This window comes from Accipiter gentilis, chromosome 26 (assembly GCF_929443795.1).
Source record: "Accipiter gentilis chromosome 26, bAccGen1.1, whole genome shotgun sequence".
NCBI lineage: Eukaryota > Metazoa > Chordata > Aves > Accipitriformes > Accipitridae > Astur > Astur gentilis.
In genome coordinates, this window is record NC_064905.1 from 6,108,461 (window position 1) to 6,135,184 (window position 26,724).

The 26,724-nt window shown below is 36.4% G+C and overlaps 1 protein-coding gene across 11 annotated transcripts in view; it reads right to left on the minus strand.

Annotated features, from left to right (window-relative positions):
- The window catches only part of TENM2 (teneurin transmembrane protein 2), a 641,052-nt gene that overhangs the window by 545,157 nt on the left and 69,171 nt on the right, over positions 1-26,724 (minus strand). For 10 of the 11 annotated variants that reach the window (XM_049829391.1, XM_049829390.1, XM_049829388.1 and 7 more), the window contains exon 2: positions 536-826. In XM_049829391.1, the coding sequence (XP_049685348.1) occupies positions 536-761 (226 nt within the window). In that variant the 5' untranslated portion in view covers positions 762-826. Of the gene's footprint in view, positions 1-535; positions 827-4,702; positions 4,775-26,724 lie in introns of those variants that run through there. The other variant, XM_049829381.1, reaches the window with a different exon arrangement.

Genomic DNA, 26,724 nt, shown 5'->3' on the forward strand with positions numbered 1-26,724 from the left:
CAGCATTCCCGTTCCCACATTCTAATTACAGAGCAGTCAAGAACAGGAAAGGAATTCCAAGGCACCTGATTAATAATGAATATATGTCGGCCATATGGGGTTTTACTATAACAGTGTTATAGTTATCTTTTCAGTACAGGCACTCTGTTAAAGACAGAAAAGTTTAGGTGAAAATGACATTATTATTTCCAAAATGAACCTAGGAAATAGAATAGAAAGTTAGCATATTGGCCAACCCTGAGATCCATGACAAATACAACATTTGGTTAAGGGTCACTAGCATTTCTGTTTATCAGGAAGAGTGGATCCTGGTTTGCCTCATTTACCAATAGTGAATTCCGACAGTATCAGAAATCTGAGAAGAGAAAGAACTTCCTAATTTAACACAAAACAGTTGAATTAATGTTAAAATGGCAACCATTCTCCTACCGTTCTTTCATTAAAACTCCTTATAACACTGGTATCCTTCAACAAGCCACAGAGATTGTCTAACGCGGATTACCGTAAAAGAAACCAGTTCTGACTTTAAACATACCTTGCCTTGGAAACTCATCTGACTCCCTGTGAACCAGGTCAGAAACTCGATTTCCATAGTGCATCCTGGTGTCATGATCATACGCCTTCAGTGTCTCACTTGAGCTGTAAGACTTCTGAGTTGGTACTCTGCAGTCTTCACTGTCCAGTGAAGAACTTGTATAGCGACATTCCTTTCCACAGCGGCCCCTTGTCAGAGAACGGTGTCTTCTATCTTTTATATCCATTATTCTGAGTCAGGTAGGACGTTTTCAGAAAAGTCACACTTATATTTGGGGTCAGTCACTGTCACCTAAAACCAGGAAAGGATAACAAAAGAGTGAGCAACATTGCTGCTACATTTTGTTTTCTTCTACTTTCCGTGACTTATCCTTGAAGAACAATCTGGCACAGATTGAGAAGAAAGAGAAGACCCACATGATGCATCCTTAGAAATTGAAATAATTGACCTGAATGGGTGGGGGGAGAAAATCAAATGCTCTAAGAGAATTGCTTTCTATCTAAATTATCATCTCATTGAAGAGTTTAAAAAATAATGATAAAACAAAAACACTGTTATCTTTTGATTTTTGAATGAGCACTGATAACGCAGCACAGAACTGACAGACTAATATTTGCTCCTGTTATGCAACAGTACAAAGAAAAGCAGACTCAAACCAGCTTTAATTATTTCTGTTCTTCCTGCAGGAGGGCTTGCAATTAAGAATTAAGCATGCAGGGAAGTTGCATAGAGGAGATTATTCCTATTCAGCATTAATGCATTACAAAGGTGTACATTATCCTTTAACAATGTGTTCACAAGCCAGCAGCAACTGATTTTATTGCCCCTGGATAACATAATCCAAGGCCCTGTTCTCAACAAAAGTTTGGACCAGGTGTCTCCAGAGGTTCTTTCCAGCCTCGACATTTCTGCATTTTTATGATTCTCTGAAAAAACTTTGGGAATTGGCTGCTCTTGTGCACCACAGAACATGACTAGATGCTCTTCTTCACAGTCCCTCAAGATGACCAGTTTATCCATATCAGCAGTTGAAGCTCTTCAAAATTGTGTAAATACCTTCTTGCTCACTGAACCAGAAAGAGATAGATTCTTACAATCTACTTAATTAGGACACCCTTACTGTGGCAGATATACTTTCATATATGCACAGTTAGCATGCATAAACTGCAAAATGAAAGATACTGTAGAAAGCAAGAAACACACTAAGCATGAGCACCCTAACCACTGGGGTACTAATTATTTTGAGTTGGTATCCGTATATCTTTCTCTCATGACATCCTAGGCCCAGGTCTGTAATAGTCCTGAGAAATCCTCATGACAAAACTTTCTGCTGGAAAAGAAATCTTCCCACACAAAAAATACCCCCACAAAAAATATCCAGATTTGCTAACAAGCAAAAACTGGAACAAAAATTCTGCTTTTCTATACGTGGCTAAGGGGGAGAAGAAACGGTTTTGGCAAATTTAGCTGGGACGGTTGAAGACATTTTCTTTCTCCTTTTCCCCTCTCAGTTCAGGTGGCCTACTCAAAAGCCCACCCAGCAGAACAGGAGCAGGTCCTGCACGCCTGCTACACCCAGTTGCAGGCCAGAGTCTTACTTAAACTACCAAAGCACTTCAGCAGTACCTCTGCCACCAAGGTAACAAGCTCCAGCGAAAGACGATAAAAAACCCAGAAGGCAGTCATGTCTTTCATTGTTGTAGTTGTTTCACCCGTAGGAGAGGAGGTCGTAACATTGGCATAAGTATTTTGGCTAAATCATTGCTTTTTGGCTGGAATGGATTATGCCCCTAAGAGAGAATAAAAGTACTTGGCCAGATGAGCTAGTGACTTAAGAAAAGGTTTCTTGGCTTCATTTAGACTCTGACATTTAGACTTGTTGTGTTTTGTGGGGGTTTTTTTCTTTCTTCTTTCTTTCTGTATTTTGAAGAAGAAAGTTAGGTAACCAGGAGAAACAGCTGCTTTAAACCACCCACAGGTACTCTGCAATCTGTGAGCGATAAGAAGTGTAAACATGCTTACTTTTTCCTCCTTTTTCTCTTATTTTTAACTATGATGGTACATTTCAGAGGTGAAAAAAATAAACCACAAAACAACACACAGAGAAAAGCCAAAACAGAAGATGTTCAGCACTTAAAACTGGGAGGGTTAGTTTTAGAATTTAGATTAAAGAGAAAGGAAGACTAAATATACACTCCTATTTCTCACCTCTCTGAACGTCTAGTGGTTAAGCTGACTTCTCTGTATCTGAATTATTCAATTCTTTGGCCCTGTAATATTTATTCAACTGTAAAGCATGTTAACACTGGTGGCACAAACACTTGCTTCAACTTTGAGGAGATATATGATCGTTGAGATTAACAATGCCTGGCTCTTTGATTCCAGTTCAATACTATCTCATCAAATTCAGATAACAATATATCACAATTTTAAAACACCAAAACAGATGAATACAGTACAGTATTGAGAAAAAACTGCCAATAACTCTCTGGACGTCTTCATGCTACTGTTCAACACAAAAGCCTATTATTCCATATGAAGGTATTGTCTATCAGTTCAGAAGACAAACAGCTTTTTGTTTTTATGATTGCTAAACTTTAAGCTGTCTGGCCTGATTCCTATTGTTTCTGAAAGAACATTTAATTCCTTCTTACTATAGTTGAAAGAGGGATTTACTATGACTGAGATAAAACTTCTGAGTATTTCCATGATATTAGTTTACTAAAGCATCTTCTCAGGCAGACAAGATTTTTTGAAATTGTTCCCTCAGTAAACATTCTTTTGTAGAGTTTGTGCAATTACCCCACAAATACAAAAATAAAAGGAAATGGTAAGACAATGCTCTACTGTTGATAATGCCAAGAAATATTTCTTAGTCACCCTCATGTGCAGAATGCAAGGTGCAACGTCTGCCCTGTCATTACCGTGACAAGTCCAACATGTTAACACAAGAAAATAAATGTAGAAATATGATAAATATGTCCCAACAGCTTACTCTGACCTTTCTTAAGGAAAATCTTGTTACAAGAATCAGATGTCATAATAATTTGGTGAATAACTTGATCTTTATAATACTATACTATTAAAAATTTCTTGAACTTTACTAAATTTTAAGAGATGCTTAAAAATACTATAGATAATTTGAAAAACATTTTTATTGGGGTTTTTATTCAATGACATATTCATATTTATTACAGTACTTGTAATTTTTTTTCTGATATTTTTATTCAATGACATATTCATATTTATTACAGTACTTGTAATTTTTTTTCTGATATTTCTATTACTTGAGGACAAATCCCAAACATCTGAGACTAAATACATCTACCTAACTGCAACAAAATATTCTCATAGATTCTTCTCCCATCCTCCTCTGTGCTTTGGGGATTTCTATGAACAAAACAGTCAGGCAAAAAGCAGTTCCATAGCATCGTCAAAAAAACACTCTTAAAATTCAGACAACAGTAACACCATACATGGTTTAAAATACGGTGGAATTAAGTTGTAACGCACTCCTAGAAAACTTGTTTCACATTTTTCTCATACTTATCTTAAATAGATGAAATACTGTTTCAATTCAACGATAAATACCTTCCCTGTTAGTCAAATCTTTATGTAATGTATTCCTGGAAAGGTAAAATGTGATGGCTTTGGTTGAGCAAGAATAATGGCGAGATTCAATTTAAATTTAAAATTCCTGATACTCTTTGACTTGCCTGTCTCAAGGGCACTCTGTGAATGGTTTATTTTGAGTAATTGACCTAAATAGTAACTGATTTAATAATTTCTTTTGTTTCAAAGGATTTCACTAAGACTGCTCATATTGACCCACTTATATTACAGAGTAGTACAACCACTAATAACTGACTTCAAGTGTTTTTCTCATCTAGCATTGTTTTAATTATCTGTGAAGCACTAAGAGGACCCCTTTCTAACCTTCTGAAAAAGGTATTTATACCTTGCAAAAGGGTTGGTCAAGTTTCAAAGATGGATAGTCTCAGCTGATCTAGACTTTCCACAGATGGTAGAACTAAAGCAATAAATGGGATATGCTGTATTTGCTGCTGACGTACCACACGTGCCACAAGTTACACGTGTCTAATAACCTTTGGACTCACTATTCACCCAGTATAAGATTTCTTGTGTTCATGCGCAGCAGCCATTTACCTGGACGTGACTACAGCACTGGTAACAAGAGCATGAAGTGGTAACTGTGGGGTAGTCCAAGGGCATTAAAACACTGTATGTCCTGGAGAGAGAAGAGAGAAGAGACAACAGAAGAGAGAAGAGAGAAGAGAAGAAAAAGCTGAGGAGCTGAGAAGTAAAAAACAGTTTTTTGTTTAGGGTTTTTATAAAAAAAATGACCACTTCTTTTTGTGTTAGCAACGTCAAATCAATAGGAGGCATGGAGGGAGGACTCAAAATGAATTTTAATGGCTTAGTGAATCCTGTGCTAAAACTCTCTTTAAATTTGAAGTTGATTCATACACTGATCTTACTTATGTGCTTGTTTCTTGCATTTTCTAATGATCCCTTATACTATTACAGCGCACACGGCCATTAGAACTGCCACTCACAATAGACAGAATGCAGTAATCACTTGGAAGTTCAACAGAAAACAAAGCACTTCACATTTACTTTGTGCCCCTAAATAACCTACCACAACTAGATCAAAACATTACAATAGGGCATACAATATTAGAAACAGTCTTTTTTTTAAAAAAAAAAAGAAGTAGTACACCATGTACCAATCTGATCATTAAAAAACAGGTCTCTTAAAAGCCTGTACTTCTTTTCATCATCAACAATTGAAAATAAGCTTGTGATTTAGCGAATCAAATGCTGTTCATTATTTTATGCAAAGACTATTTTTGAAATGAGAAAATTCAATAATTCAGCTTTGGCACAGAACAAATTTTCAGGGAATAAATAAAAGGGTTATTTAACTGCTGCATTTTTTGCTGATTTTAATAGTAGTGAAAAAGTACATCTCTACTTCTGGATCACCTCTGCCTTTTTTAAAAGGCAATAAATAAAATGCAATTTTTAAATTAAATACTACTATAGTATGTACACTTTGTCACATGAAATAATGTTGATGACAAGTACGCTAGTATTGATTTGGACCAAAAATCAAAGTATATTTGGACAGTCTGTTTGGTGTAATAATGTGACCTCATTTTCCATTGATAAGTCTCTTCTGATTTTTCATATTCTTTTTTTTTTTCCCTCTCCAAATACTGAAATGTGGAATTTCTTTCTTAAAGGTACTTTATGTCAGTTGAAAAAGCAGCTAGACAAACTCAGATACAAATTCCTAAATGTTATTAAATGTGGATTCTGGTGTATGAACCTCATGAGCTGGGGATCACTATAGATTCAGAAACTGTACCAGTAAAATTTCACTATTAGCTAAGCACCAGGTCTGAGGCAGAGTGTGGCACACATGAACCAATCAATTCTTCATTTTCATTTCATCTGCTATGAGCTTTTCCCCCTGTGAGAAAAACAGCAGAAACTGCAACCTTCACAAACACTTGTGATATCTTCCAGAGCAGGAAGAAAACTAGTGGTCTTTAAGACTCCATCATAAAAAACTTATTTAGTGCCTCCGTTAGCCCACACAGTATATCTACATGATTTTTCTTGAAAAGTTATTTTAAACTTACTAAAATATTACTTGCATCCTATATATTTCAGTAGCTGGTCATCAAAAGAGAATGTCAACTACCATGTTGTTTCCCATCCTAGATGTTACACCAGCCATTAGAAATAGATTGCGTTACACTGACTTAGAAAGATGGCCATGTTTTTACAAAACATGTGACACAAGCAATGAATAAAGTACAGACATTTACAAACAGCAAAAAGTTTAACTCATTTTTCAGAGAGGGGATTATAAATCCACCCAAATTGGTTATATAAATGAGGCTGAAATGACATCTACTTTTCTTCCCAGATACACAGAGGTAGAACAGTAGAAACTCTGAAGAAGAAATAAAGAAAAGAAAGTGACAGAATAAAAATTTGTGTGTATTCTGGAGTTTCTCAGCCATGTGAAGTTTTCAAGTTCTTCCTCTTGGAGAGTCTTTTTCATTCTTTTCTGAATGAGGCATTAACATTCCCCCCATTCCAAACACTGCCCAAATAAAAAAAAAAGATGAGGTTTTACCCCAGGATAACATATTTCCACTCCTAACTGAAAGTTATTTACAAACATTCATTAGGCTTTAGAACAGCCATGAGAGCTGAATCTGTATCAACTTTATTCTACAGAAGTTGTTAAACACCGAAAGGATAAGTGTCCCACCTGAGGTTATACAACAAGTTTGCTGCAGACTGGGAACCCCAAGCTCCAGTTATTGGTTTCCTGCTCACAGTATAATTGTTATCTACATACTTCAATCATTCTATGCAGTCAGACAAAAAAAAAATAAAAATCAAGTCACCATAGAACAATACAACAAGCCAACTTCTCAATTAATATAATTACTTAAAATTAGTATAGCTGAAGAAGTTCAGAAAGTAGTTTTAAAGATCATATACAAACTGGCCACTTCAAAAGACTAAGTTTGCTAAAAATAATTGCCTAAATAACATTATTACTCTTCTACTGCCTAGGAAGAACAAACAATACTATTATCTACTGCTAAAATGCTGTTAATGAAGAAAAGTAGAATAATTTATCATGGGATAATTAACGCAATGCAGTTAAGCATGCTTTAACGATTCTGTATAATAGTTTCCTCTCACTAGAGAATACTTTTGAATCAGGAAATAATTGTCTAAATAATTTTTGATTAATTCTTTGATCAAACTGATCCACATTTATAGAAGTGAGATAGATCTAAATGCCCATGCAATGAATGACAACTTGCTTTATTTAATTGTCCATTGGTGATGTTCTTTTTTCCTTCTAATCCTAGGGTAGAATGCTGTCTTTAATTAAGTTAATGGGATTTGTAACCTTACTAGCAATGGAGCCAAGACATCAAGCTGGTTGGAGCACAAGTTCTGCTCCAGCCATTTCCCCTCTTGTTTGCCTTCACCAGCACTTAGTCATTAGTTTATTTAATTTTTCACCAGCATTTTCCAGTGTTCTGTCCTCTTGTCAGGCTCCTCTGTCTTTCCATTTTCTCAAAAACCTTATTTATCCCCATAGTTTCAGTTATGGATTTGAATGCTATTCATTTCCACAAGCGTTTTCCTTCACAGCCAGGCTAATCCATCAGCTGTCTCTAAGAACTCCTGGGCACTGTGCTTCCATATTAGACTCAAGGGTTTTCATTTTAAACATACGACTGTGCTATAAAGTTGGAGAAATATAACTGACGTGAAAGGACTTGTACTTTTCTTGCACCCAAACAGGTCCAATGCCAAGAATTTTAAGACAGTTCCTTCCTAATTCTTCTTCATTTCCTTAAGTAAAACATTCTGTAATTCTACACCTCTTGGGCACCTTTGTTCCTGCTGGCAATAGCGGAAGCTGTACCGCTGGGTAAAATATCAGCCAAAAGAAAACCATTAGGAACGCACCTTTCATTTCTTGTTTACTCTTAATAGATGAATACACTGTTAAAGGGGAACATTTCCAGAATCTGAGATCAAGCAAAGCTCCTGTGTACATCTCATCAGAGGATGCTACTATAAGAAGATCAAGTTGCTGAAGAGGTTTCTCAGCAATTTTCAAACCTCTACAATAGTCTTATTGTCAGAACTCAACAAAAGTAGTAATCATGCAAACAGTTATGAGTTTAGGTACTTCACTTATCATTTCAGTTGAGAACACGACCTGCTTTTGACTCTAAATTTACATCATTCTCTCTCATTCTGTCCAAGAAACACTCGCTGCATTTCTTTAAATCTTCCATGGAACCTCTCCTACCTCAATTTGATACTAACAGTTCTCATATTCTCATTAACAAGATGCTTTAATATGACACTGCTAGCAGTGTCAACCTACAAAAATATTCTTTGAAGAAGGCTTTACTAGAGACCATTTTTAAGGCTGTATACATTTATGACAATAAAATGCAACAATATTTTAAAATGCCTAATCGTATTTAGTAGAATTTCAATAAAGACAGCTATTCCCAATTACACAAGTAAATAACCCACTCAGCTAAGCCCTCATACTCCCCTCAGGGGGTGGTGGGGGGAAGGAAAAAAGGAAAAGAAAAAAAAGGGAAAAAAAGAGTTATTTTGTGTAAACTATTAGCCTTACTCCTTGGGAGTTCTCTGCTTTTGTAAACGCACAGATTTTATCAGTAATAACAACTTTCTAAAGTGATCCTTTGTTTTAAAGGTTCAAGGTAAGCTAAGAAAAAGTCAAAGGGAAAAGAGAAACATGAATGGAAGACAATAGATGACATCCTATCTCAACAACTTCCATAAAAGTATTTACTGAAACATTTTAAATTCTAGGCCGCCTCAGACACCAATGAAACTTTGCATAATGAAGAAAGAAGGCTGCTCTATAAGTTTCTCAGCTAAAAACTACACCTCAAGTGTTGCTCTATCTTCCAATAAAGGAAAACGAATTGTTTTATAAAAATTAATTAAACCTCGCAGCAACAGATAAAATTAATACAACTATTATATAAAATGACCAACTGTAACTCAAAATCTCTGAAGCGAATTTCCAGTGTCCACACAGCAAGGGGTTGGCAGGAACAGAACTGAGGTCCTATCACCCTTAAAGCTGGTCCACTCAAACCTGCAGTGCAAGGTTTGCTTGCATATTATCATAGCAGAAGAGGACAGAAAGGCTTACCTTGATTAATGGAAATATTTTTAATAACTTAAGAAAAATACACTTCTAGGAAATCAACTGGTCCAAGACCACAAGAAGCAGCAAACACCTCATAATATTGTACAGTCACTGTGCAGACATTACTATACTCTCTGTTGCATCTCCAAATCATGAAGAAAAAAGCCACATCACTCTGGAGAAAAATCACTCTACAGAAAAGGCCACGTGCTTCATTCAAGTCATGTAGCACAGTACATGTAATCCAATACATACTCTCACAAAGCAACTTCCTTCTGCAGACTTCTTGGACAGGACCATCATTTTGCTTACTATCTGTGGGTGTCTCCCCTATCTGTGGGTGTCTCCAAAGAAAGTCTGGCATTTGCTGGTGGATAAGAGGTTTCCTCTGTGGCACTTTGTCAGCAGGCACTGCTCACGTGGCTGAGCTGTCAGAACCAAGCCCATCCTGGCTCCTCGGTTGCCACAATTCTCAACCCTGTATGTGATCTTCATCCAACACCTAGCAGGAAGTGCCTGAAGGCACCTGGAGACAGCAAGGTCTTAAGCTGTACCAGCACAGAACATGGGAGCTCACATGGGGATATTCTCAGATAAGCTACTGCATGAGAAATGCAAACAGCCATCTCCTATTCACCACCATGTGTGGCCGAGCTTTAGAAAGCAAGAACAGTCACCAGTTAAAAAGCACTCTCAAAGCTGCAAGGAATCTTTACAAAATTCATTTTGTCCTTTCCTTCCATTGCCATTTCACAGAAAGAACAACAACAAAGCTGCAATGTCTAATTTCTTCTCTAGACTAAGCTCACTGCATTAAAGCCAGCCCCCACAATTTTGCCATCTGGTGCCTAGATTGCTGTGTATCCAGAACAGAGATGCCTACATTCCTTCAAATGCCATGGTCAAACTTCCCAGGCAAAAGCATCAGCATTTTATGACAAGCATAGAGATCAAGCCTAAGGGAACCTGGCAAGAAAAATTTCAAACAAATTTAAAACTAATGTTGTTTCACCTACCACATCCAGCTGTACGACTGACTCTTGCAAAATAAAATTTATAACTTCAGTGAAGACATTCGGTTTAAACTAAGTATCTATTGTATCTGTACAGGTATACAGACACCCTGTTCTACATCCACAGTATATGGAATTAAAAATATTTTAAAATTGCTATTAAAATTACTTATTCTCTAAAGATATTAGAATTGATAAAATTTATAGCTTTGTTTTTCAAAACAGAAAAGTAACTAGAGGTCCAAAACCTAGTTGACTCTTCTACTAAGGATTAGATGTTATATACAGAAAACAAAAATAAATAGTGCAGTTTAACAAAAATGACATTGTGAAACTAGAATTCTCTACAGCCATAACCAACTTCTTAAAAGTTAAACACAAGCCTTAAAATGCTCTCTTTGTTCCAATGCTGTATTATCCACCTAGGTAAATGATTTCGTAATGTTATTATTCTTAGCAGTACTTTACAGATGGCAACAATATTGCATCGAGTTCCGCTCCCTCTAGAAAACGAGAAAGATGTTCGTGAACTGGAGCAAGTCCAGGGAAGGACGCCAGCGTCTCAAGGGACCAGAGCATGTGATCTGCGTGGAGAAATGAAGGAACTCGGCTTGTTTAACCTGCCGAAGAGTTGGCTAAGCAGGACCTAGTAGTGGCCTTCCTGTACCTAAGAGAGTATGGAGAAGAGGAAGCCAGGGTCTTTAGTGAGGGCAACCAAAGACGAGTGAGAAACCATAGGCACAACTGAAGTACAGGAAGCTCTGATCAGAAATGAGGTGGGTAAAAACACTACGGGGACAAATATCCACTGGAACAGGTTGCTGCAGAAGCTGGGGAATTTTGCACATTTTCAGCACTCAGCTGCACAAAGCCCTTAGAAATTTGGTCTTAGTTCAGTGTTGAAGCTTGGATTAGGTGAGCTCCGGAGGCCCTTTCCAGCCTCGATGGTCTATGACTCTGTGTTATTCTTAATTTAGGAAAAGTTCCATAGTCATTAAAAAACCCCACAACAAACAAACCAAAAAAGTATGTCTTTAGGAAACAAGACTGCAAAGTGAACACATGATGAAAGCTTTGTAAGCTGAACACACAGCCTTAAAAAGGCAGAGGCTACATTATGTCTACACATGCATGCAGACTGCAGAGGACCAACAAACACCACTGCAGTGGGGTCCTTGCTACGCAGTCATGCTGGTGACAGAACAAAAGGAAGTCACACGCAAACAATATGCCAGAGAAAGCAGAATGGGCTTTGTTGCTTCTTCAGCTCCACATTACAGACCCACCTGAGGGAACAGAAAATGCCCAAAATAAAGCTCTAGAGTGAAGAAAATCTACAGGAATTAAAAGCATAGTTAAACAAAAGTAACAAGCACAAGCTCTATCATCATTCCCAAGACACTACTGCAAGCTCATATGTTTCCAAATATGTCATTTGACAGTGCTGACTTTGAAACAGTCCCTTAAAAATTAAAAAGAAAACAACTCTTCCATATGTTACAATGACACTACCATAAATCTGAAGAAAACAATGCACGAGAAGGAATTGTAACCTCTAACACCCAAGAGTCCACCTCTCCACCAGCCACAGCCACATTCCCATGTTATGTAAATCAATACAGACATATTCCTTTTCCACTGAGGATTTTGTCTTTTGTTTGGCAGCCCAGCAAGCATGGCATTCATCTATGCCTGTCCTACAGATATGTGGCCAATGACCAACTTTAGCTCTGTGTGTGTGATACTCAGATATATGGTACATTGTTCTGTCTGAAAATCTATAGATTTTCATAAAACAGAAAAAAATATCCAAAGCTGAAGTTGTGATAGTGATTTACCTACCAAATCCTTCCATTTCTATTTCCACTGCAGCGTATCACGCAGAGAGTGGGTATGAACCCATGACTCCACAGAAGTCAATGGTGGTGTCTTTTCCTCTATAATCCCATCTGCCAAACTGCAAAAGGCTTGTTAATTTTAGCCAATATACTGGGGGGGTGGTGGGCTAACATTTCCTCTCTGTTGTATTTAATTCAAAGCAAGGGTCATTCTCTGTGCATGGAGAACACAAGCTACTAGACCAGGGTATACAGACAGAACAGTCATATAACTGCATTCCTGGGATTAGCATAGGAAAGGTTTGGTCCCCCAGCACCACCCAGGCATCCCGGTGAACCAGGAAGGGGTTTGTCCATTGCTACCAGAGGTAGTTTTTAGTTATTGTCAGAGGAAGAACTGTTGTCCTCCGAGTAGGTCAGAAAAGCAATTGAAATTTTCTGTGGTTTTTTGTTTGCTTTATTTTCCCCACAGTACCACACAGTCTTATTATTGAGGAAACCCAACAGAATTGGAACTGACCTCTGGAGAGAGCATCACCTATGGTAACTGCATCAAAGAGTTGTGATTGCTTAGTGTAAAAAGCAAACAAACTAACTAACTACTCAACCTTTTCCCCAGCACCTTCTCTTTCCTACAAGGTCTTCAAAGAGCTGCAGACCGTCTGTGGAGGATTAGGGACAATTTCTCCCAGCAGAAATGGTGAAGGAAGGAAAACTTAGATACATTCCATGAACTAGTGTTGGTAGCTCTTGAGATGCGCAGAGTCAATAAAGTGTCCTAATTAACCATGTGCTTCGTAACTTGCCTTTTTTGCAGTTATGTCTGAGATGAGTTTCTGTCAAAGTTGATAGGTCCAGAATTTCAAGCTCTGTATTTCTAATGTTCATAAACCTTGATCACCCAGACACACACTTCTGGCTTAATGGTAGTCACACGTGCACCTCAATCCCCTGGAACAAGACTACTGTAAGCAACATCCTACTACATCTTTCACAAGCAATTTTACTAATGCTCCACCCTTTAAAGCATTTCTCCTCTTCACAAAGAAAAGCACTGCAATCCCATATGTTAATACATAAAGTTACTGAGGCAGAGAAGAGCAAAGTCACAGAGAAACCCTGCTATTTAAAGCCTCCCTTAGCTTCAGTAGGTTGTTCTGCCTTACAGGCAGTGGGAAAAACTGTCTCCTATCTCTGTACCTCTCAGAGCAGGAAGGAAACTGGAAACAAACACTATAAATGCTTTATTATCCTGAACTGAAATCATTAAACTATGAACAGTTTTTACCTAATTTACTAAGAAACATTATTGGAAAGGCATATGACAAAGCTTTTCCTATACATTAAGAGCCATCAGATTGTAAATTTAGGTCAACACCGAGACACACAATGACCTACAGGTAAAATGATCCATATACCATCACCAATTTACTCAGCTGTCCAAATTATCTCAGTAATTTCTAACTTGCATGAAATCTTTTATGAATTATTAAATTAAAAAATAAAAAGCAAAAAGTAAAGGGGAGAAATCTCTTTCTTGATGCCATTTTCAGTGGTACACCTATGTCACTCTTCAAAAGCAAATTCTGCACAAAAAGTGGTTGAGACTGTGCCTACCAACACCAAGAGGCGCCTGATCTGCAAGCTCAGTCCGTGGCCAGGGAAGGCAGTGGTCCTCAGCTACTGACAAGAGAACTCCAGGTACCTCAGAATTAAAGAGCTTCTTACAAACCTTAGACCTCTCATATTCCCCCAAACCAGAGCCTGCTAACTAAAAAAGAGCAGGATTAAAGGGTATGTTTGAGGATTTTGTAGCTAAAGCCACTTAAAGCGATGCAGCCACTTACAGCACTACCATAAAGATTTCATGCAAGACAGAAATTATTGAAGGACTCTGGACAACTCTAGTTCTGTCTTTCCAGTAACACAGAATAACAGGTGACACAGAAGACTGTATCTGAACGGAGTGCATTAGGCAGCACGAATACATCCTTTATTAGTAATCCATACTGACTTCATTCTAGAAAAAGCTGCTCCCTGAACCATACAGCCAACTTTCTACGGACAAGAGTTTTGTGCTTATACAAGCAGCTAGAATTCAAACCAGAAAAAGAAAACAAATATTTGTTCAATCATATGCAATTAGACTGAAAAAAAAGAAAAAAAAACCAACAAGATTCTGTGAATAAACCACTAAACTGGTTTCAATTCTAACACTGTTAAAGATACAATGATCAATTTTTTTTTTCATTTCAGCTACCATAAGAACAAAGGATTTCCATTTAGATCACTCAGCTATCCCCTATTCCATTCCCATTTCCCGAGAGGAAAGCTAAAAGAACGACAATCACCAGACTGAGCAAGCACACTAAAAGTTAACAACTGAGAACAGAAGCAACAGAAATCAAGCTTCAGCAATTTAACAAGACTGTCCAACTCCACAATTTTGACTGAAAAGTTAAGTTTTAGTCAAGATCTGATATACATGCACAACTTAAAAATTTCTTTGCTTGAATTTTTGCATAGGGTATTCTTACAAATAAATAAACAAGCTATTTATTTACCTTGGCTGTAGGTCCCATTTCTCATTCTCATAAAAATATTGTCATGGACAAAGCAGTTTGCATGAATCCTTCAATTTTTTTTTTTTTTAATGATTTAATTTTATTTTTAAGCTTCAGCCCAACATTCAACTCCAATTTTTCTTTTCTTTTCTTTCCCTTTATTTTTTTTTTTTTTTTTAAGCAGTGGAATAGCATGTTCACACACTAAAATAATAAAATGCAAAAAGGGTGCAAGAAAAAGAAATACAATTCCTTAAGAGTAGCTTTCAGATCAGGTTTATCTCTTTGTAATTTAGAATTTCTGATTACATTTATATATTACAAGATCTGCAGAAGAGACATTCTACAACACACAAATCTCAATGCCTAAGACTCAAAGCAAGTCCCAAAAGAAAGACCTGTAGTAACCTAAATTGCAACTGAATTTATGTAGATAGAATAACCTTTATTTGAAAATAGTGATTCTAAAGCATAAAATAAAACTAGTTATCTCATTTCCTATAAATACCGTCATGGAAATCTATATACTCACAGAATACCTTGATGGAATCCTCAGTTTTCCAGTTGGATTGGCTTAAATTTTCAGAACTAATATTAATTCTCAGAAATTCTAGCCTGAACAAGCAAACTTTCCCCTGTTTTGCAGAGGTGAAAAAAGTTATATAGCTGCCTTTCTTTAAGTCATTTAGTCATCTGAAATGTTTTTATATTCCCTATAAAAAACTTACATGAGGCTACTGGAACATTTTCCAATAATCAAGACTACAGAATTAGGAAATGTCCCATTTAGAAATTGAGTTTTGAGTGATAAGAATGAAATACAAATTGGTCCGTAGTTCCATGACTCCATTTAGACTGCACTAATATTAGTTCTGATACAGTGCAAGTGCATCATCAGACAGATGGTCAGATCAGTGCTTCAAATGGGTATGATTTAAAAATTGTAATTCAACGTGAAATTGTGACATATCAGTTAATTAGATTTTTTTAAATTAAGAATAAAAATGCTTTTAAAAGTTATTTCTTTATATATAGATACTCATCCATACTTCCTAAGAATTCCAGAAATCAGATAAGTCTAAGGGTAAGTCTACTTATCTATGTAGAACCAGGCTAATTCTCGCTTTGCTAAGTAACATAATTTATCAGAAGGACCAAAAGCATGTTTCCTTATCATTCCCAGTAAGAACTTAACTATGGAAAAGCAAGGTGTCATATCATGAAAACGACCTGTAATGTCTACTAAAACATACACACATCAGATTACAAATGCTGTGTTCAAGCTCCACAGTCAAACCAAACCTCTCGCACTTACATTGGAGCCCTGCAAAGTAATAAAAGAGAGAGCAACAACAATGGAAAAGTATTCGAGGCAGCTGAGAATTTTGCTCTAGATCAGCGTGTGACAAAAAGTAGAACAACTAACACTGAAAGTGCCCCCAAAAGATATAATGGACAACTAGGTACAAAATTTGCTGTGCAGCAGGTAAAACTAAAAGATTAAAAAAAAAAAAGGAAATAAAAGGAAACCAATAAAGGTCAAAGTATGGTGCATGCATTTCACAGCAGTATACTGACAATACTGTAAGATTTTCTGCTTTCTGTTTATAATCAGAGCTTCATTAACATTCCTTGGGTTTCAGCTACTTGATTTTGACCCATTTTTGTCTCTCAGCTTTTATAAGCTTCTTAATTTTGACTGTTCCCCAAACCCATCTGCATTTCTGAAAATCCTACTCCTTCATTTCTCTTGGTTTCACAAATTCTAGGTGGAGTTGCATTTGAAACAATCTACCACTCTCTTTATAAATGAATCCAGCATGGGGCAACAGCACAGATTTGCAGAATTCAGCCATTCCTCATGTGCATTTCCAAAATTACTGAAAATTAATGAGTTTCTACTGTGTATATTTATATGTAACTCTTTGAAGTAATCATTACTAGCCAGTAAAAGCCACTTGGAGAAATGGGTTGGTAAAAGAAAAATAACTAATACACTATCCCCGTATCTGCAGTACTATTCAGTAATACTTGTAACTGTTGTCCTGGATCCAAAATGCACTAATAGACCAAACTCTATATCTGACAAGTAATGCTGACCAAAATTATGAATTTTTAAGTATGCTGAACATGCCTTAAAAAGTGAAGTCTAAGGACTTTTCCTCCCTGGAAGGTAAGTTTTTTTCTACCAAGACTCAATTCCCTTTTGTCCCAAAAATAAATAAGATTTCACGCACAATTGAGTTTATCTGCCTCAAATCGATAAAAGCATTAAAATCAATCTTAAAAAAAATAATAAGTATAGTTAACCAATCTGATTATTACTGCAAGTCTTATAGGAACACAGATGTGCTGAATATGAAATTTACTGGTTGAAAGGTACTGTGAAAGGTTTTTAAGCATTACTAGTATGCTTTCAAAACATGTGCAGCCACTTACAAAAAGTATTCAGGTGCTTTACCCAGTTTGAAAAGGAGTGTTTTTTCATGGCATTAGTTTTATAATGAGTTCTTTCAGGCAAATTTCAAAGAATGTATGGTTCACATACTTTAAACTGAATTCATTCACAATTCAGTATTTGACAGAGCTAATGTTTAATTGTTTCTAAGGAGTCTACAAAGGAAAATTATTCTTACTCAACAAACATTTAACTGAAATTATGTTTTGTTTTGTTTTCACACTAAGGATTGAATTTGACACTATAATAGAGAAAAGCAGCCTGTCCTGGGCTAGTTAATGTGATTTTAATTATTGTAGTCACAATTCTCCTTGGTTTCTATTAGAAAGAATTTAAGACCACCTAAATTTTGGAATATTGCATTAATGCTGATAGAAGAGGCTTATTTCCAACAAATCCTGTTTTATCATCTGAGCAATTCGAAGAATTACTGACACTTGACTTAATGCTAGCAGTGTGCAGGTTTGAATCCAAATATGGACACAATAGCATGTTTTCAAAAGCCTACAAAACCACCGGCATAGCTGGGTTAAGCTATAAGTAAGTTAATGAGAAGGCCAAAGTTACTGTTTCCTTTTCAAGTGTTACAAATCTTACATTTTCTTATAGCAGAGTCCAGAAGCTACTTTCTGTTTAACAGTGCAAGGTTAATAAATACTTTTCAAATAATGTTATAATCTACTGTGTAGATCTTCAGAGCCAGTTTTATCTTCTTCACACAAAGATAATGATGATTATCTGCTCTGCAGCTCCTATAAATCACTTCACCTCCACTGAGTTGATGGAGATATGTTGATTTGCATCAGCTGAGAATTCTGCCAGTTTGTGCCCCCAAGCAGGGTTAGCATCATCACTTTGAAAGCTCCTTTTCAGTGAAAACACAAAGCTGCATACCAGTAAAAGTTTTGGTTTTGTCAAAAATACGTTTACATTAAAATTTAAATACACCATTTAGAATTTCAGTCAACTCATCACACCACAGTTACATATCAGCTAAATGTCTGAGCAACAGTAAACAATAAAATCTCAACGTCATTGGACACGAATGCCATGTTCACACTATATCTACAAGCTTAGGTGTATGCACATCTTAAAATCTAAAAAGTGGAGAGTTGTGAACTGTTATGTTGTGTTACATAACAATCTAAGAAAACATATACTTCTCAGGAAAGAGATCTGAATCACATCCCAGTCTACAATTCTGTAAAAGGCTCCTCCATTTCTTGAAACTTCAAATATACTTAAAACACAGCAAAACAATGCTGATATCCTATCATCAGCAATAGAAAGTTTGCCAAATTCTCTCTCTACAGGACACTGCTAGAGCAGAGGCAATTGAAATTTAAAATTAAGGTATCTGGTAATCCTATTGAGATGTGAAACCCGCAGTTCTCGTGCATGGGACCTACCTCCCCTTCTCCCCCACATTTACTGTGTCCCAGTAAGTACCTGAGGAGGACAGAAGTGTTCCTGACAATGGGTCCATCGCACCCAGCATCCTGTTTGCAGCAGTGGCAGTAAGTAGAAATCCAGGGAAAAGGAAGAAGAGAGGATGTAGGTCTGACGCGTTCAAACTCACGAGTCTTTTTAGCTCGGTATTTACTCAAACTGATGTGAGGTAACTCAAGCTGAAAGTACTTTTCAGTCTCCTCTGGAGCCTAGGTCAATTTTTTGCAGTCACAGTATGTGTTGGTGTGGAGGCTTACAAGCCCAGGTTACCTGCTGTATGAAGAACCACTTTCATTTGCTCATTTTAACTCCAACTGGAACCCATACTTGGTCACATGGGGACTGAACATGCTTGAAAATGGCATGGACTTTATTTTTTTAACAGAAAGTCTTCAATAAGAAAAGAAGAAAATTGAGAAGTCTGACATAATCTGGGGGGTTGGGCAAGATGATCTCCAGAGATCCCTTCCAACCTCAACCGCTCTGTGATTCTGTGCTTTTTACCTCTAAAATCATAGGTTCTTTTAAAAGACCATTATGAAGAATTGTCAGCAATTCCCCGGGTACATAGATGATGAAGAGAAAATGCAAAATAAGATGCAAGATTTGGACCCAGATCTTTAAGTGCTTCATTACAAAACTTGAAATTAGCTGCTTTAAGGTACTTGCAAGGAGACAAGGATCAACATGGATGCAACTTGGTGAATATTCACATGCAAGCTTTAGCTTAGTTTTCTTCCGAATCCAAAGGTTTTCCTCCTCGTTTCCCCTTACACATGATATACACAAACATTCAAATGCAGAACACTCTTTTTTTCATTATGGAACATAAGAAGATGGGAGAATAAATTCTGCAGACAGGGCAGATGGAATGGGAAACTATATAGTAATTTATAATGGACTAATCAAATAGCATGTATCTTGTTCAATTCTGTAACTGCCTTTCATGTATGTGGATATTTATTTATTTCTACAAGCAAATATTCTGGGTAGTTTTAGTAAAATACCTTCAATTTTGTTATTACTTGATAGATTTTTAATCTGAACAGACAGAAAATACTCTCTCCAGATTATGTTCAGAATCTATGGGAGGCTTTAAAGCTGCCTATAGACCTCCGAAGGCAATTACAGCAGAGGAGTTTTTCAGATTTACACCTGACTGAGATGGAAAGGTCTGTGTACATCAAATATTAAAACCAAACTCACTATAAATAACCTCTAACTGAAGCACAGCCCCAGTGACAACTAACATTTTTTCTTTTTCTCTCATTTTTTGCCCCTTGACATAGCAGTGTGAAAACAGTAAAAGAAAATATGGAATATGTATCTATAGAATGACCTAAAATTTTCCAGTTCTCATGACGTTACCAGTGAAGGCAATGTACAGGCATGTATGTGGTCATTACCTTCACATTCCAGTTTCTTTATTGCATAAACAAATAAAATTGACCAGAAGACAGAGCACAGTGCTGACTACAATATAATCCTGCTACATAATTTGTAATACAATATTTGATTTTTAATACTTTAAAAAATAAGACTATTCCATATCTCTCCTAAAAGATTTGTAAATTATATCACAGATTAAGAGGTGGCCCAAACTATCTGAGCACCACTTGATATTTGCTTTATGTTAATAGACACTCTCTTGAGTAGCTGTGCTTGAATATGTTAGAAAGAATAAAAGGAAACACTATTTAGCAGTGTTTTTAAAACCCTGAATAATTTCCATAATTTGTGACAGTCGGCAGATTTTGATAGTATCTCACATTGATTTTTATGTTTCAAGATGACAATCATTACACTATTATCTGCAGTTTGAGCAGTGGAACCTAACCTCCTAATTAGGATGAAAAACTGCTCCAGTTGCAGCCCCAGTAAGTCACAACAAGTCAATAATTTTAATAAGAATTAATTTAAAAAACTCTACAAGTTGTATTGGAAGTTATTCTGGCATGTCTATTGATTAACACTTGGTATTACATCCTATAAAGGACTCATTAAATACAGCATCAATCTAAATGTAATATTTTGATACTTTTTTTTTTTTTTAAAGTATTAAAAAGTGAAATAAAATAGAACAAAGCACTAAAAGATTATTAAGGTAAAGTAGCTTTTTGACTGGATGTGTTAACTTCACACTACACTTGAGAGTAATACGATGGACGACTTCACACTGTGCTATACTAAAAGGATATATGACTAAGTAAGCTGCTACTTCTTTATATGTCAGCATGAAATATCTCAACAAATCTCACAATTTCCAAATATAAAATACCTAGTTGCTGCCACATACAGAATCAGTCATGTCTTTATTACTGTGACCCTGCTTATTACCATTCCACAGGCATTTTTCTTTTCAGGAATATGTAAAACTGGGGTATGTGCACTAAAAACATGAGGAGATTTCTTCCTTTTCCATTTTCTGCTTGATTTTGGAAGGACATCACTAATGGAAAATGCAACATTTTATTTTGAGAGCTGCTAAAATAGTAACATCTATTAGCATGGCATCTACCAGGACAAACTTGGAAACCATTAATATTAGCTATCATATTAGCTATAATACTGTTACATCTATTTAACAAAAAAGCTTGTACTATTCCTGTTTCAATTTGTCTGAACTGAAAACCTTTTCACGTTAATATTTGAGGTTTACCATGTAAGAAATGTCTTTTTTCAACATAGACATTTATACTCTTAAAGATCATAACAAGGTTTAACAGAAAAATAAATATAAGTAAAAGCCTAAGAGTGATACAGCTTTAAATCTACAAACACACACAAATCTGTGAGTTGATGCTAGGTGGCAGTACTGTGTAATTAAACACCAAAGATTTCTTCACTGTATCTGATTCACTTCAGGCATTTTTCAAAACAACCAATTCAAACATTTTGAATAATAATTTAAACAACAAACAGATCTCTTTTTTCCCTTTAGTTTCACCTCCTGAGAACTATGTTCCTTATACATAAAAGGTCTCAAAATTAAATTTCCTACCCATAAACCTGTGTTCTAGCACAGCAGCATTACATGAAACAGCTCACAAAATAGGAGCCAGACTTTGTTTCCATCCTGCAGTATTACATCCCTATTCTTTGGTATTACACAATTTCTAACTTCTACGTAGGTTCTGACCTCACTTTTCTCTGCATCTCAGAGACAGCAGTACCTAGTATTTGAGGTATGTACTTTTAAAGCCTGTTTTAGTCTCCAGATGTATTTGATTGAAGAGCTCACTTCTGATCATTTGATCCCTTTAAATGCTACTGCTTTTAACAAGTTACATGTTCAGCACAGAGTAGTTATAATTATTTGCAGCTACCACAGATGATCATATTTTCCTATACAGAATTTTGGGAATGGGACTGGCCTTGTACAGTATTCATTTCCAGAAGGAAAACTTGTTCAGTTCACACCGTCACTTCAACTGCAACTCAAAAAAGCTTTCCCAAGTAAGGTAAGTCAGCCTATTCAAAAAGCATCAATGACAGAAAGCTGTTAGGAAAAGTTTCAGTATTGTTCTAACTACAGTAATGACAATAACATACAATGTCAGTTAAATTCAGCTTATTCAACAGGGAGTACTGCTTACATATTATGCAGTGTATGTAAACAATACAGTGAGGATTTCTTCTTCATTTAAACACACATCCAAATGGGGATACAGAGGGGGTCTTACTATAATATTAATACAAGAACAACATATTTATTTTTACTGTGGAAGAGACCATTAAGGACCTGAGAATCACTGATTATGTATGAAGAGGTATCAAATCTCTCTTCCCAGATTTTACTAATGATGCACATACATGTACTGTATTCATTACAGAGTATTAACTGAGATGTACAGGGTCCCAACTCAATAAAAAAGCAGAGTAGTCAATTAACAGGCCTCAAAATCACAGCACCGAGACTTGCAGATGGAAGTAGAGGACACGTGGCTGCTCCCTCACTAACTTGTCCAAAAGTCCCTGAGTCTAGTTACAAACACATCTGATGTCATTGCTTCCACTGCCTGCCCACGTAAACACTTTTCGTGTCTAACTGACCTTACCATTTATTTCTAGGAGGTTAATTTAATGTTCTAGTACTCATACCACATTTCTCTTTCTTGTTAGTTTTGACCATTACTCCACATTTTATTATTTGAAAATTCTGTTTATTTTGCAGTTTTCTAGTGCAGAATGTGGACACTCTGGTGTCCAAACGTATCTAATGGATCCTGCTCACAGAGGCTGAGTGTTTCTAATACACTTATCTGTTGTTTCTAATTCTACAACACAGAGTGAAGAAACTAATTGTGTCACTGGAACACAGTAAGAACTACCTACCATGACACTACCTATCCGTAACAGCAATATAATCTGCAGAAATGTTAAGTAATAGAGGGCGGTTCTATTTTGGTGTATCATATTAACACTTACATATAAGACTGCTAATTTCTGCCACTGTTGTTCATCACTCAGTAACTTTAATGCCTGCCTGAATTCTTCTAAGGCACACGAGGAAAGTTACTCAGAGACAAAAAAAAGAGTTTTGTAAACAATCCACATCTGCTGAAGAGCTGAGTCAGTCCTGTAATGCCTGGTGTTGTGCCACCCTGCTGAACGAATACTTGAGGAACTAAACTGCAGCTGTGAATATTTTTCTCAAAAAACTCTTTTCCTCTCACTAGTCAAATAGTAATTGTGGCCCCTGTGGCCCTGCAAAGACAAAGGATCTTCATTTCAATCTAGCATCTCAATCTAAATAATCTTGGAAAGAAACAGAACTCGACTAAGGAATGCTGAAATTTCTAACTCCTATGCAAGTGAAAGCAACACCACTTTCTTCTTCCCTTTCAGCAGCTTTTCTAGATCTTTCCCACTGAATCATAATCACTTATTTATTTTTTAGTAAAAGGTTAAACCCTTTCTGGAAATGACAGCAAGCCAATGTACTGTGGGTTTTTTTCACAATGCAATGGTTTATAATTGACTGCTTATGTAGTAATTGCTCTATTTATAGTGATTATTAGCATGAGAGAAGTGATTGACATCACCTGGTATTAATGATAGAGAGAGGGTTTATTTCACATTTATGACCTAAAGCTCTTACGTAAATGATTTTCCCTTCCTAAGATGCTGATGTTCTACAGTCTTAGGAATATATCTATGAAATGAAATGCCAGCCTTATCTTTTGTACATTAAGTATCTAATACATATTACCATTCTTTCAAAATTACTTTAACAGTCTTCTCCTTCTGTAACTGTCTAAACCAGACTCTTCCTTAGTAACTTAGTGCAGCAACACTTAGCAGCTTGGATCTCTGCCTTTTGAGCATCCATGTTTGTAATGCTGTTTTTCCTGTAAGTATTCCAGCACAGCATGTATTACACATCCTTTAATTTTGATGGACAAAAGCTCTGATGTGCTATCAAACAATAGTATTTGGCTATCACAGCATAAAAGTAAAACAATTGGCAAAGAAATTAGGGATGGAGAGAAGATCTTGCTTCTCCTAAGTTCTGACTCTCCAGCACTGGAAAATGTAGCCCAAAAAAAGAAAAAGAAAAGGAAAACCTATAAAAGTATTATAGCCATTTTCAGGAACACGGGTCTGCCCACAGGAAAAAGTAAAGCCACACAGGAAAAAGTAAAGCTGACAAAATTGATCAAAGACTATTTCAGATTGTAACTAATAATCAGATTCACCTCTCATATAATTTCACTGAGGTCAAGTGAGACTAAACAGTCATTGTGCAAGAAAGCAAAATATTCACAGAAGGCTTATGAGCTAGCAGTGTAATTCAGCTATTCATTAAAAGGATAATAAAGACGACGGCCTTTGAATTATCATGTATTTATATTTCTTTTCCATGCCTGTGTTCTAGAACTGTAGCTTACAGATATTTATACTTTGAGTGGTAACACAAAGCCACATTTTATAGGAATGACTGAAAATGCTGTCTGTCCTGGATTCATTTGTTGAATTAATTTTTAAGGGATAAGAGTCTGAATATGATTACAATTAATCCCTGACAACACCTTCTTCTTACTACAGCCCGAGCCTATAAATGAAAGGAAATGCTCTTCTTTATACAAGCTTGTTCTTCCACACCACAAAAGGCACTTACATTATTGTTAAATAAATTATTAAAAAAACCCAAAACATCAAAGACCGGGATCTGCATTTGTGTGGCACTATCTTCTTAATGCCATCACAAATCAAAACTTTCCATTTTGGGAAGTTATACTGGGATGTTACAGGAGGGATTGGTAAGAAGACTTGTACAAAGCTTAACATCTTAATTCAAGGCTTAGTTTCACATTTTACAAGCTACTTAGGAAGTACTAACACCTCTGTTGCTCACAGTGAACCTTTGAAATTCATCAAGTAGATAGCCTAAGGGTTAAAGAAAATATGCCTTTTCCCCTTATAAGAGTTTTTTTAGTTTCAGCAGAGCTTTAAAACAGAATTTTGCTTTCCCTTCTCCGCCTTCTTCTCTTGACTACACAGAAGTTATCGGTATAATAGGACTAATGACAACTTAGGATGGACTTTCTCGAGACGGGTCCCCTCTCTTCCAGTCTAGCAGAGGCCCTGTGAATGCAAAGGGGGCACAAAGAGACAGATGGAGGTAGTAGGAAAAAGCTTCCTGCAGAGCTGCTGCCTTTTCTAAATTTACAACGTAAGAACTGAACTCACAGCTTTGCACCAGCAGCTGCACCCCCCGTTCTTCCTCTGCCTACTCCACACAACACACGAAGCAGAGCACTTTCTGGACTGCAGTGATGGAACTTAGACCTAGAGGGACTCTGCCCAATACCCCCTCAACTTGGCGTCTGCACCCCACTTGCCATCCAGCTCAATCACCTTCCTTCCATGCCAGCTAGCCTAAGTCCAGCACAGCTGCAAAGAAAATTCAGGTTTCGATTTATGATGAGAATCTTGATAGGGTTTAATTACATCTATGTATGATACAATGTGCTATGCTTTTTGGAATTTCTTTGAAACCAAGTTGTAAGCACATCCACACACCAATTCTTATTTACAGGTAGACATACTCAATCCTAATGTAGCAATGCAACTCATTAGTTTTTTTCTTGTGGCTTTAAACACACTGTTAGCATCTTTTCAGACTACACCATAATGTTAAAACCCTCTAGTTAGTTGAAATATATTTTCAAAAACATAAGAATAATGATTAGGTATAACGTAGAACATCTAAAGAAGTGCTTTAACAAATTAAATATACATCATGACCCTAAGCTAACTGTTAATTCTGTAAAATTAAAAGCAGACAAAAGAATTGTTAAATCATGTTTGCGAGTATTGGCAAGCCATGAAGAAAAACCTTTGCTTCCCTCTCTCTCTACACATTTTTTTATTATTTTCTAGAGGCAATTTTCATCTGTTACTCTGTATGGAACCAACATCCATTATATGAAAAGACAGCATCTTAATCGAAATGACTTCTTATACAGGTCTATTTAATAAAAATTCATTGTTTTAATCTAGTAAGTATAATATTCATGAAAACTAAATGGTGTCTCTTTATTATTTAGTTACTGATGCTCCTCTGAAGCTTATGGAACTAGTTCTCTTAAAGCTGAATATACTTTAAAATGCAATAAAAAACTCGATGGCATTTTCTAATGCAAAAAAAACATTTAGTCCAATACCATCAATAGGCTTTACTGCTATGGGACTTACACACACCACTTCTGAGACATCCACATTATCTTATGCAAAAAAAAAAACAGGTACAAAAACTACACTCAAATAACTAGAATGCTTAACAGGTATATTACTGTTTAATAAAAATCAATATACCTTGGAGTGAACAAGCAACTTGTACGTTGCAAGGATATACTTTACCTGACATAGTTTAAGAGAACATTTCACTTAATATGTATGTTCTGAAAAGAACCAACAAAAATGGAAATAACCAAGGTGTAGGGATTGGCGCTCGGAAGATCTCGCGATGTACGGAAAGAGAAGGGTTAAAGGAGGCGGGATGACCGACAGACAGTATGTAAGGGCGTGACGCAGTTGAATAAACGCCATTTGCAGCATCCTCATATTGGTGTCAGTGCTCTGTGGCCCAGG